The 13456-nt window shown below is 41.5% G+C and overlaps 1 protein-coding gene across 1 annotated transcript in view; it reads right to left on the bottom strand.

Moving 5' to 3' along the window:
* The window catches only part of cacna1ia (calcium voltage-gated channel subunit alpha1 Ia), a 493137-nt gene that overhangs the window by 76733 nt on the left and 402948 nt on the right, over positions 1-13456 (bottom strand). Inside the window, exon 27 of the mRNA XM_055153099.1 lies at positions 8116-8225. Coding sequence (XP_055009074.1) covers positions 8116-8225 — 110 coding nt within the window. The remainder of the gene's footprint in view (positions 1-8115; positions 8226-13456) is intronic.

Here is a 13456-nt window from a genome sequence, read left to right as displayed (position 1 = left end):
TTAACGGTTCAGTATGTAACTTTCTGGATAATTCCACTGAAGTAGAAAGTAAAAATATTCTCCATGATAGATTTATTTAGAAGGTTTAGAAGTAGCTCTTCTCTAGGACAGGTAAGAATGGTGTGTTTTAAGTGATTTTCAGTTTTTCAGTGTAAATAAAAATTATAAAAATGGGAAAAACTTACATAATGTGGCTTTAAGGTGCATAATACAACTTTGAAGTTAATATGACTGACAGAGATTGAGGAGCAGGACCACACCTCAGCCTTCTCCTGCTCCTCTCCAGCCAATCGCAGCTCGGCTTAACCACACCTTCAGTTACCAGAATCCCTATTTATACAGGCCTATCCCGACAACGCCACCTGTCTCCGCTCTCTCAACCCCCTCCCACCCCGTGTTTTTTGTTCATCTTTCAGCCTGAAGACATCATCTACAAAGGAGGGAGGTCCTGAATCGGGCGGGCTGGCCACATGAGACAGCGCTCCCTTCGTAAGTCATCAATAAATATCTTTATTATATTTCATTGCTAGTTAAATATGATTAAAATCGACTGACTGGGTTGGTTGTATGGTACCTAGCCCTGCAGTAACATTTTCCTTCATATTGGAAAATAAAATACTACAAAACAAAAAACAAACCATGTACATTATCAGTCAAAAGTTTTAAAACACCACTCTTTTTCAAGTTTTTTACTGTTTACTGTTGACCAAAACGTATTCTAAACTTTTGATTCATGAAAGTGTCCACCTTTGGCAGATATAACAGCTGAACACACTCGTGGCTCGTTCTTTTTACAATAGAAATCAAATATTCTTCAGAAAGTTCTTCCCAAGTCTGTCGCAGAAGTTTCCATAAATATGTGGCACTTGTAGGTTGTTTGGCTTTCACTCTTCTGTCCAGTTCATCCAAAACCAGCTCGATGGAGTTTAAGTCTGGACACTGTGCTGGACACTCCATGTTTTCAAGCTTTACCATCTTGTTCTTTTTTTCCTGAGGTAGTTTTGGCAGAGCTTGGACTTGGGTTTTGTATCTTTTATTTTAATTTATTTTTTTTACCTCTGGCTGTTCAGTTCTTACCTTTGTGCCATTTCAAGCTCTTCATTGGACTTGCACAACTTGAATTGCAATAAATAACTGGAAAAATGAGGGTGTTCTTAAACTTTTGACCTGTAGTGTATCAAAGTACAAGTGGGATTTTGACACAGCTACACATTGCAACATAATTATCTATTTTCATGGAGACAAGCGGGTAATACAACACGTCACAGTAAGAATGGATGCTTTCAAGACAGTTTTGAGCAATAAAACACCTATCATGAAATAAATAGAAGATAAATAACTTTAATGCCCTATGCTGGAACGTTCCTGGCATGTTCATAAAATGTAAATGGGTAAACAAAAGCAAAGTTGTATGGTTTCAATCACTTTTTCCTCAACTCTAGTCATCCCACTAGTCTGTCTCAGTTTTCTATTAGACCATCTCTGCATTCAGTTACTGTTTTTAGCTTCATTTAAACCGCTTTACTCTCTTTACTGTAAACAAAAAAAGCATTTCATTACACGGTACACAGACTCCTAAGTAGAGTGATATTAGCCTCTTGTCCATTCATATTATAAATTTAAAGCAAAACCAGACCAAACCTGAGAAATAAATCCACCAAGACACATAAAAAAAAACATGCAAAGACTCCAGGAATCAAACTTGTGACCTTCTACCTGTGAGGAGAGAGTCCTGACTCCTTGCTTACATAATAGAATGTTTAGATGATGGATGGCATATGTTTTTCGTTTTTATTTGAGCTGTTTTTATTGACCTCTGCGTGGCCTACAGGTCGGTCCGGTCCATAAATCACAGATGCACTTCACGGCTGACACCTCCTGCGGTGCTGACACAAGAAAAACCAGAGCAGAGGGCAACTCCTACCAATAAAAATGTCTTAAGAATTATTATAAATCAATATTAATCCATTTGTCCAGCCGTTAGTACATAAAAACAGACATCTCCACAACGTACTGAAGTTCCACAGTATGGCATTAAAATGATCTTATGTGTATATTTAAAGGTTTTACACCAGGGATCACAACACAGTGCTCCAGGTCGGCCCCAAGGACTACATGAGTCCCCCGTAAGCCGGTTCTAAAAATAGCGCAACTCATTAGTGAGCTGCATCTACAATTTAATTTAATTCTGTTGCAATTCTTTTTTAATCACCCTTGCATATATATAGATTTAAAAATGACAATATCTTAAAAATATGTTCATTGTACATGAAGTTTAGATGATCTGTGCAGTGTCCACTGGTTAGAACCTCCCGAGCTTCCTCTGCTAAAGGAGCTCATGGTTGTTTGTAGTTTTTCTGGTTTATTAAATATATATATTTTTTGCACTTCAGCATTTGTAAGATTATGTCAAGAAACCAAGATATTGTATTTATAACCAGTGTTGGAGAAACGCGTTTTAAAAGTAACGAATTACTTTAATGCGTTGCTTTTTGCTGTAACATAGTAATTTAAGGCATTACAGGGGAAAAAAAGAAGTCATATTTTACTCGGTACAAATGTCAGTAACGCGCGTCACAATGCTTTTTTAACCTGGGTTGAAGTGGTGGTTTTATCTTCATACAAATTTGCTAAAATCACCGCGATATCAGCAGCCGTAAACGCCAGAGATGCGCCCGCGTAGACCGTCGGGTGACCGCGAGCAAAAGGACAGGTGCAGAACTCCGAGCTCCACGGCGCGAAGAGCAGCCGACGCCCGATCGCGCCTTGCAGACGACCTGCTCTACGGGCTCGGGTACTCTCAGGGGCGGTCCTAGATTCCAAGTTCTAGTCCAAGATTAGTCCTGTTTTAGTCCTTGTTTAGACCTGGTTTATACCTAGTTTATTCCTGGTTTAGTCCTCGGTTCAGTCCTGATTTAGAACTAGTTTAGTGCTGGTTCAGTCCTGGTTTAGACCTGCTTTAGGCCTGGTTCAATTCTGGTTTAGCACTGGTTTAGTCCTGATTTAGTCCTGGTTTAGTCCTGGTTTAGTCTGGGTTCAGCTCTGGTTCAGTCCTTGGTTCAGTCCTGGTTTAGTCCTGGTGTTTATAACCGAGATACTGATGTGCATGTAAACACGCTCAGAAGCAATGATGACACTTACTAACACTGTACTTAAAAATACTTACTTAAACAATTACTGAGATTAATAAAGTTAAAGTGTTGAATATTGATATCCATCTCCCACTTTGCTGTGAATGATGATAATTATTGTGAGAAACCATTAAAGTCATCAGTGTCTTCACATAGATTATTATCAATTATAATTAAAAATGTATAACTAAAGGCAAACTGAGCAAATGTGTTATTTCAGAAGAGCGTCTCAAACTAGGAGCCCCTCGTATGACTCAGTACCCATGAAGTAGCTCTCAGTTTCAAAAAGGTTGGTGACCCCTGTTCTACACTAAATTGACTCTTCTGAGCTTTAAGTCATATTATAATGCTGTTATCTCATCAAAAACAGACCTGGAGTTGTGTTTTGTTTCATTCACACGTTTGAGTAATCCTGCATTATTAGTCTGTCTATATCTTCAAGTTAAAAACTTTTACCTTTTGTTCAGTAGAGATCGGCAATTCCAGGTCTGAAAACATCCAAATGATTCTAGTGAAGGTGTATGGAGTTTAAAAACACAGTGAAGCACTTCCTCGGGGTATCCCTGGGTTTGACTACCCAAATTTAAGACTTTTGTAAGACCTTTTTTAAGACTACTTTCATGAAAATTAAGACCAACGTCGCACCCATTATGTGGGAGAAAAACACCAGATCTAATTCTAATAATGACCAATCAACTACCGGTACTACTACTACTAAGTAGAATCGAAGGCTACGTTTATATGATGATGGTCCTAACAGAAGACACAAAAGTGGCGTAGCGTCTTCACTTTTTATTCTGCGTTTAGACGAGTGTTTTTGGTAGTAAATCTGCGTGCATATGGTGACGCAAAAGTGTGTGGAATTGAATTGTGTATGAATGCCAGGTGGCTCAGTGGTGATGTATGTGACGTAAACGCGTACACGACGTGAGCAGATCTGACCAGAGTTTTGCGCCTTGGGCAGTGTAGACGGAACTGATTGTTTACTCTTGCCGCCGGCGCCAAAAACGTATTGTTTGTGCAAACTCCAAATTAGAAGTTCATTCACGTTACGTTATTTTACGTTGATGTTGTTTTTCCCTCCCTCCATTTAACACTGCACTGCAGCCCGGTTGAGCTGGATAATGAAAAAGCATAATGGAATTTAAGACCTTTGTGAAAAAAATTTGACTTTGACAACATAATTTAAGGCTTTTTAAGGCTTTAATTTAGGAAATAAAATTTAAGGCCTTTTTAAGACTTTTAAGACCTTGCGGCTACCCTGTTCCTGTATAGTTTTCCGTTTGAGAGAAGAACTCATCCTAAATATGCAGATTTTTTATGTTAAACATGTGTGAATTAAACAAAACACAACTCCAGGTCTGTTTGTGATGAAAAAATAACATTACAACACAGAAAATACCATAATACAGGCCCTTTAATTATATTTATAAGTGTTTTTCTTGCTCAAAAGAGAAAAGAAAAATATGCGTTTTTGCATTTTTGTGAACGGGGTCGTCTTTCTACAGATATGATCTGTAACGTGGCCTGGTGGTATCACCTGCTGGTCTCCATGGAGATATGTTTAATGCCATACTGCGGAATATTATATTACAAAACACAGACAAAAGCAAAAACTTGGTGTATACAATAACGTTTCTCAAACAAGGAAACATAATACCGCTTCAAAAAGTCTGCAGCGGTCCAAAGTTATTCCAAAGTTTTGAAATCACAGTAATGTTAACAACTAGCATGCTAACTGTACACTTCCTGTTTCTCAGTTGATTAAAACATTTTACAATTTGATACAGAACAGTCTCATTTTGACCTAAACAGCTGCTTATATGCTTCTATTTAAACAGATTTAGAGACAGATTCTGGTCAACTCCATGGACAAAAAAACCTGAAGATTCCGCATTGCAGCTTTAATAAAGGATGAGATGCAGTCAAAGTGCGGTTGAGCAGGGAGAGAACATGCCTGAAGGATGGGACACATTTCCTGATCCTTCACCATCAAAGCTGCTTCTGCTGCTCATGATCAAAAGAGGGATTTGTAGCGCGAGCACACGGGGAACAAAATGACGGCTTGTTATTTTAAATAGATTATGTGTGTGAGGGCCTGAAATGTGAGAGGAAATGTTTGTCAAAGACTGTTTCCTCTTTCTATCATCACACGTTTTTTTTTTTTTTTTTTGAGCAACAGAGAACAAAAAAAAAAGAGGAAAAAAAAAGTCTTAAAGGTGCGCTGTGTAACTTTTCTGATGCCGTGTGTTTATCTCTGTGATGTGATGTTGTTGCTTTGCCCTGGAATGTTCCACAGTATGACAAATCATCTATCGCCATGGAAACGACCAGGTGACAACGTATTAAAATGATAAATTAGTTACTCTAGTATTCGAGTATGATTAGTCTAGTTTTCGTTTTTTGGCGCTCCCCCTTCAGAGCGCTGCTGTCAACAACACCATCAGCAACATCAACAACAACAACAACCAACAACACAATCAGCGTGCATCTCCGTAATGAAACTACAGCACATCGCATCAGGTTTGTGAAGTCATAGGTGACGTTTGCACTGAAATGAATCACCGTATCACCTAGGGGTGGGCGATATCTCGACATTTTAAATATATCGAGATATTTTTGAAACTCGATATGGATTCTGACATATCGTATACATCGATATAATGCTTACATTCAATTCTGATTTCGCCCCTTTCGCTTGTTTGCCTTCTCTGTGCGCGCCCCCGCGGGCTCCCACCTTCCTGAATTTGCTGCTCGTGTCTCATTCTTCTCACTGTTGCTGTGAATGCCGAAAGTTGGTGCCAGTGAAAAACTTCTAGCACCACAAACCTTTTCCACCATTTACAAACAAAACCATCAGCAGCACATCCTCACAGAAAGAACACTCATATTCCACTGAGTAGTGTCCTTTAGTCCGACAGAAGCTGAACCACATCAGCGGCATGTGGAGTGCGCTGTTTATGCAAATTAGCCATGCAGTATTAAGTTTTGTTTATGTAAAAAGTAAACACACTTGCGCAAAACTGCATTAAACACATTATAATCTCAAACAGGCTGATGTGGCTCTAGAGTGGTTATGCTTTAAATGTTGTAAAGCAGGCATGTCCAAACTATGGCCCGGGGGCCAAATGCGGCCCACAGACAAATTTTTCTTGGCCCTCAGACTTCCAGGTGAATTGGCCCAAATTTCCTTGCATCAATTAAAACATTTTTTTACTGCAAGTTTTTTGAAAATCTACCTTGATAAAGCTCATATTTAATATTTAGTGTGTGGTTTTAAGGATCTTAGCATGAATAAAAACTGATGGATCATTCTAACGTATTAAACATGCACACATTTCAGTTATTCCCTGTACTGAGCCCCAGTCTACGGCCATCGATCAGCCCTCTGCTTTGTCTGTGTTTAGATATGTGGCCCTTGATGAAAAAAGTTTGGACACTCCTGTTGTAAAGTTTAGTAATATAAAGTTTATTTATGCAGAAGATTTTAATTAATAATCTGCTGCAGTGTAACTTGTACAATAGTGTTTGGGAACGTTCGGTTTGATCTGCAGTGGATTGTGGGAAACCTCAGAGCTCTTTACGCTTGGTGAGGAACATGGATCTATTAAAATAAGAAACCTCCGGAGCTTCTTCTGCTAAATGAGCTCATGGTTATTGTACGGTTAACAGAGTTAATGCAAAGATGAGCTTGAGTTGAGTTGTTTTATTTATGAATGAAAAGAAGGCAACATGTATTTTTTTAAATTTATTTTACAGTTAAATTATTATTTATGTAATATGGGAATTTTTTGTAATGTTAAATGTGGCAGAAGCACTTAGGCTACGTTCAGACTACTACACTCAATTCCAAATTTTTTTGTGAAATCCGATGTTTTTGCGAGGTCGTTCACATTTCCAATTAAATGCGACTTGTATGTGACTCCAGTGTGAACAGTAAACGCCCCAAAAGTGTCCCGCATGTGCACTGGAGACACGACGACGTCAACCGCAGCGAGCGTGCTCTGTGTTTACGGAAGTTGTCCAAACATGGACGCGAGCATTGAGCACCTGGAGATTTTAAAGTTCCTCTCGTACCGGAGCCAGAACATGAACAACTTACTTGTTTTAAGGAGGAGATTGAGAAGGAGAAGGACGAGGTTTTTGGCCGTGGTGTTTTGTGGGACAGCGGCAGCGACGTCCGTTGAAAGGAACGTGTGGATGTGGAGACGGAGCCAAGAGTGGTGAGTGGTGATGTGCTTCGCTTCAGTGACACGGAGTTCATTAACAATTTTCGCCTACTTCAGCGCAGAATAGTGACGTTTATGGCTTGTTGTTGATAAGTCGAATGAATGCGCTTTGGCCGTTCACACTGAAGTCACATGTCAAAAGATCAGATATGTATCGGTTTCAGGAGCACATATCGAAGTGGCCTGGGTCGCATTTGAAAAAATCAGATCTGTGTTGTTCAGACTGTCATTAAAAGATCAGATACAGGTCACATAGAAGCCAAAAAATCGGATTTGGGTCACTTCAGGCTGCAGTCTGAACGCAGCCTTAGTTCCTACATGAACTGCCTACCTCTTGCACTTCAATAATAAAAAAAAAAAAAAAGACATGGTTGAATTTGGCATATTTGTATTTATATTTGAAAAATGTCCATAGTTTGGACATGCCTGATTTAAGACTTTTTAAGGCCTTAATTTAGGAACATGAAATTTAAGACCTTTTTAAAACTTTTAAGACCCCGTGGCTGCCCTGTTACAGAAAGAGAAACCATGATATTATAATGTAAGTCAACGGGAAGACACATTTTGCTCGAGTACGTGGGAAAAAACTGGTATAGCGCCTTTAATAGATGTGTCACTGCATTAAAAGTGCACGTACAAGAGTCTGAGGAACACAAAATGATTATTATTAACACAGAGTACAGTGTGTAGAGACGTAGAGACGCACAGACACAAACAGTACAGAAAAACAGAGAGAGAGAGAGAGAGACGTGTACCTGTCCTTGAAGAAGCGCCGGAAGCCGAACGCGATGAGCTTGAGCACCGCCTCCAGCACAAACATGGAAGTGAAGAAGTAGTTACAGTACTTCAGGGCCAGATCCAGAGACTGTGGGGGAAGAGAGAGAAGAAAGAGGTGAGGAGATGAGAGAAAAAGAACGAGAGGAAGAGAAGACAGAAAGATAGAAGGAGAGGGTGGGAGAGATTGGAAAGTTAGGGGAGAGAGAGAACGAAGAGATTGGAGTGGAGAAGAAGAGTGTGTATGAGAGGAGGGAGGGATGATCGAGAGTTTAGGGGGCGATAGGGAAAAAGAGAAGTGAGAACGGAGGGAGGGAAGGAGGAAAGAGTGAGAAGATAGAGACAGACAGGGAACGAAATGGGGTTGGAAGGGTGAGAGAGAGTAAAAATGGGAGATTTAGAGGCGAGAGAAAGAGTTAAGGAGGAGGGAAGAGAGTGTGAGCGATGAAAAAGCGATGGAGTAAGAGGAGAAGAAAAGTAAGGGACAGAGGAAAAAAGAAAGAAAGAAGGCAAGAAAGGGAATTGAGAGAAAGAATGAGAAATAGATAGGAGAGAAAAGAGGGAGTGAGTACAGATATGGGTTTAGGGAAGAGAGAGGAAAACAAACAAAAAAACTTGGAAGGTTAAAGAGGGAGGTAAGAGAGAGGGATGAGAGGAGGAGAAAGAGAAGATTGAGGGGATCAGCAGAGAGGAGGAGAAACGGTTGGTTGAAAGAAAAAGTGAGGGAGGAGAGACTGAGGAAGCAAGCGTAAGAAGGACACAAACAGAGCGTAAAAAATAGAGTATCGGAGGAGAGAAAGTAGAAAAAAGAAGAGAGCGGGAGAGTGAGGAGAGAGATGGGGAGGAGTGAAGAGAGTGGTGGGGAGAGAGAGAGAGAGAAAGAGGGAGAGAAAGGGATTGAGACAGATAAGAGAGAGAGCGATTCAGCAAGAGCAAGAAGGACACAAACAGAGCATAAAAAATGTAGTATTGGAGGAAAGAAAGTAGAAAAGAAAGTAGGAAAAGAGTGAAGAGAATGGTGGGGAAGAGAGAGAGAGAGAGAGAAAGGGAGCAAGACAGAAAAAGAAGAGAGAAGGAGAAAAAGGGAGTGAGGCAGAGAGAGAGAAGAGAGGATGGGAGAGCATCGAGGAGAAAGAGAGTAAGGGAGAGAGGGAAGAGAAAGAGAATGAAGCAGATCATAGAGAAAGAGGAAGAAAGAGCAAGAAGGACACGAGAGAGAGAGAAGAAGGGGAGAAAGGGAGCAAGACAGAAAGAGAAGAGAGAAGGAGAAAAAGGGAGTGAGGCAGAGAAGAAAGAGAGAGAGAAAAGAGGGTGGGAGAAGACAGAAAAAAAAGAGAGGGAAAGACAGAGAGAGAGAGAGGGGAAGCAACAGCAAGAAGAACACAAACAGAGCGTATAAATTATTGAATGAGAGAAAGTAGAAAAAAGAAGAGAGTGGAAGAGCGAGAGAGAGGGAAGAGTGAAGAGAGTGGTGGGGAGTGGATGAGGGAGAGAAGAAGAGAGAGAGAGAGAGGAGAAAGGAAGCAAAACAAAGAGAAGAGAGGGAGAGAAAGTGAGTAAGGCAGAGAGAAAGAAGAGAGGGTGGGAGAAGAGAGAGGAGAAAGAGAGTAAGGGAGAGAGGGAAGAGAAAGAAAATGGGACAGATAAAAGAGAGAGGGGGGGGCAGCAAGAAAGTAGAAAACATTAGAGAGGAAGAGAGCGGGAGAGCGAGGAGAAGAGAGATAGGGAAGAAAGAAGAGAGAGGTGGGGGGAGTGGATGAGAGAGAGAGAGAGAGGAGAAAGGGAGCAAGACAGAAAGAGAAGAGAGAAGGAGAAAAAGGGAAAAAGGGACTGAGGCAGAGAGAGAAGAGAGGGTGGGGGAAGATAGAGGAGAAAGAGAGTGAGGGAGCGAGTCAGATAAAAGAGAGAGAGAGAGAGAGAGAGAGAGAGAGAGAGAGAGAGAGAGAGGCGGGCAGCAAGGGTAAGAAGGACACAAACAAAGACTAAAAAAATGGAGTATTGGAGGAGAGAAAGTAGAAAAAAGAAGTGAGTGGGAGAGCGAGGAGGGGAGAGATAGGGAAGAAAGAAGAGAGTGGTGTGGATGGATGAGGGAGAGAGAAAAAGAGAGAGGAGAAAGGGAGCGAGGCAGAAAGAGAAGCGAGAGGGAGAGAAAGGGAGTGAGGCAGAGAGAGAAGAGAAGGTGAGAGAAGAAAAAGGGTAAGGGAGAGAGGGAAGAGAAAGAGAGTGAGACAGATGAGAGAGAGAGAGAGAGAGAGAGAGAGAGGGGAGAGAAAGGGAGTGAGGCAGACAGAGAAAAGAGAGGGTGGAAGAAGATAGAGAAAAAAAGAGAATCAGCAGAGAATGAGAATAAGAGAGGGAAGAGAAAGGAAGTGAGATAGATAAAAGACAGAGAGAGAGAGAAAGAGGGAGAGATGCAGCAAGAAGGACACAAACAGAGCGTAAAAAGTATTGGAGGACAGAAAGTAGAAAAAAGAAGAGAGTGGGAGAGCGAGGAGGGGAGAGATAGGGAAGAAAGAAGAGAGTGGGAAGTAGATGAGTGACAGAGAGAGAGAGAGAGGAGAAAGGGAGCAAGACAGAAAGAGAAGCGAGAAGGAGAAAAAGGGAGTGAGGCAGAGAGAGAGGAGAGAAGGTTGGACAAGATTGAGAAAGAGAGTAAGGGACAGAGGGACAGATAAAATAGAGAGGAAGATAGTGAGAGAGAGAAGTGAAAAAGGAGGAGAAGTGAAAGACACAGAGAAGAGGAAGACGGGCCGATAAAGAGACACGGATGTATTTGCATGTGGAAGCGCGGGAGCAGATGTGTTCTCATTGTTTTCACAGAAACACCAAACTGAGCCAAAGGCAAAATGAGAGAGATTACAGTAAGAACTCCCATAATGCACTTCTAATCTCTGCTCATTCCTCGAGCTGCTCCTGCCTAGTGCGTCTTGTTTACGACGGCTACACTGCAAAACAACAAATACACGAGTTTCAGTGACTCACAACTCACAATATGTCCTCTAATCTCGACAGGGTGAGAATCATGTCAAGATAACGTGACTTTTTACGGTGTTTGATTCGTGTTGTGTAGTGTTTTTTTTTCTTCAAATTCTGTTATTTTTACTGTTTTAAAGGCTTTACATTGCGCAAAATTGACTCTTCTGAGCTTTGAGCCATGTTAAAATGTTGTTATCTCATCAATAACAGACCTGGAGTTGCGTTTTCTTTCATTCACACATGTTTGCGTTAGGGTTGTCGCAATAACCGCAAAAATGAATCACCGCGGTACTAAGGGGTTCACCGTGATGCATGTTGGGCCACCGCGATCACCGCACGTGACCAACGAGACCCGACCAGAGTCCTGCACAGGTCCATTTTTAGAGACCCACACTCGCCCGGACCCGTAAACTTTCCACCTGTTACCGCCCGTGATAACCACGACTAACCCAGGACTAACCCAGGACTAAGGTGCGCCCATGAAGACTGTCGGGTGACCGCAGGCGAAAGGTCAGCCACAGGTCTTACCCTGCACGGAGGTAAGTGCAGCTGTCAACCGATCGTGCTATGCGGACACCTGCTCCACAGGCTCGGGGTTCTCTCTCTCTTAAGTCTGCGGGTACCCGACCTGGTGCAGGACTCTGACCCGACCTGGTGCAGGACTCGGACCCGACCTGGTGCAGGACTCGGACCCGACCTGGTGCAGGACTCTGACCCCACCTGCCACAGTGAGAGCTGGAGAGATGCAGCGGCACTTGTTCCAAAGTCAAATGCTCCCACACTACACATGCTACATCCACACGACAACCAGGTACATGTGCATCTGCGCAACAAGAGCATCATCAGAAAGAGTTTTCAGAGCCGCTGGAAATATTATAACTCCGGATGATGTGGGGTAGGGGAGGGGGTGCGGTATCATCACATACAGCGCTGTTGAGCTGCTATACCTGTCAGAATAATTTTATTATCCCATATTTGCTAAATACTTGTGTGATATTCTATGCCTATGAGTTAACCATTTATGTACTACAATTCTTTGATTTATAATGTACCAATCACTTGTCACTTGTTGAATAACCTCTCTGTGTTTGACAACTGTGTGCAGTGTCCTGTCGCTCTAGTGAACCTCGAGATGATTCCTCACATGAAGCCAACTCCCACTGTCACACATGCAAGAGTTATGATGGTGTCTGTCCATACCTAAGGCACCTCCTGATTGTTAATCATGTTTTATGTGTTTGTACTATGCATAGCTGCACCAGTTTCTTATTATGTCTTGGCTGTTTCCCCTTCCCCTTGAGAATTATCATTCTGTAACTAGGGCCTCCTAATGAAATAAAAAGAGGAGAACGGCCTTGAGGCATCAGAACGTGTGGAGACTGTTGGTTTTGATGCCCACTCTCTGCCCGTTCTCCTCGCGAGTAAAACTGAATTAATCTCTTGTCTTTCTTCTTGTTTACAATGTTTAGATAAACCTAACAATACCACACCGCAGGAGAATTCCCTAACCGCGACAGCCCTAGTTTGAGTAACTCTTTATTATTAGTCTGTCTACATCTCCAAAGCTCAAGATCAGGGATCATCAAACTAAGGCCCACGAGCCGACTCCGGCCCTCTGACAGCCCTCCTGCCCCTCTGCCCCCACCACTTGAACTGGCCCTATGAGGCAATCCTCAAAAGTTGTCATTGCCTTACTTTTTGGCAAATAATAACATGTCCGCATCTTGTATTTTGTTGATTTTTTTCAATTAAAAAAATATATTTATATGAAGTATTTATATTTATATTTAAATTATTATGACATATTTACATTTGTTGTTGAATTTTCGTCACCTGAGAATCTTGAGATTAAACCGTGACAATCAACACACACGCACTGTTCTGTAGTGCAGTTAAGGACAACAAAATGGTGAGTGTTAAAGTACAAAAAGTTAACAGAGAGTGCAGAGTTTTCAAAGAACAGTGGACGACCGATTATTTTTTGTTCAGTGTGAGGACCGCGCAGTTTGTCTGATATGTAAAGAAAGTGTGGCGGTTTTCAAAGAATATAATCTGCGTTGTCAGGGTCAGAGTTTAGAAATTCCAGGGCAGAAATGAGCCAAATGATTCTAGCGAAGGTGTATGGAGTTTAAAAACACAGTGGAGCACTTCCTGTATCACCACATGACATCACAAAGTAAAATAAAGAGGGTTTTTTGTTTGAAAGAAGAACTTGTGTGTTAAACAATGAGACAAAACCCAACTCCAGGTCTGTTTTTGAGGAGGTAACAGCTTTCTAACAATTTCTAACAATTCTAAAGCTCACAAGAGACAATTTTGCGAAAATATAGGATGTTTAATAAATTT

The sequence above is a fragment of the Boleophthalmus pectinirostris genome, unplaced genomic scaffold (assembly GCF_026225935.1).
Source record: "Boleophthalmus pectinirostris isolate CB_2022bp ecotype Guang Dong unplaced genomic scaffold, ASM2622593v1 HiC_scaffold_17, whole genome shotgun sequence".
Classification (NCBI taxonomy): Eukaryota; Metazoa; Chordata; class Actinopteri; order Gobiiformes; family Gobiidae; genus Boleophthalmus; species Boleophthalmus pectinirostris.
The sequence above is the reverse complement of the archived record's forward strand: the minus strand, read 5'-3'. Positions and strand labels throughout refer to the sequence as shown.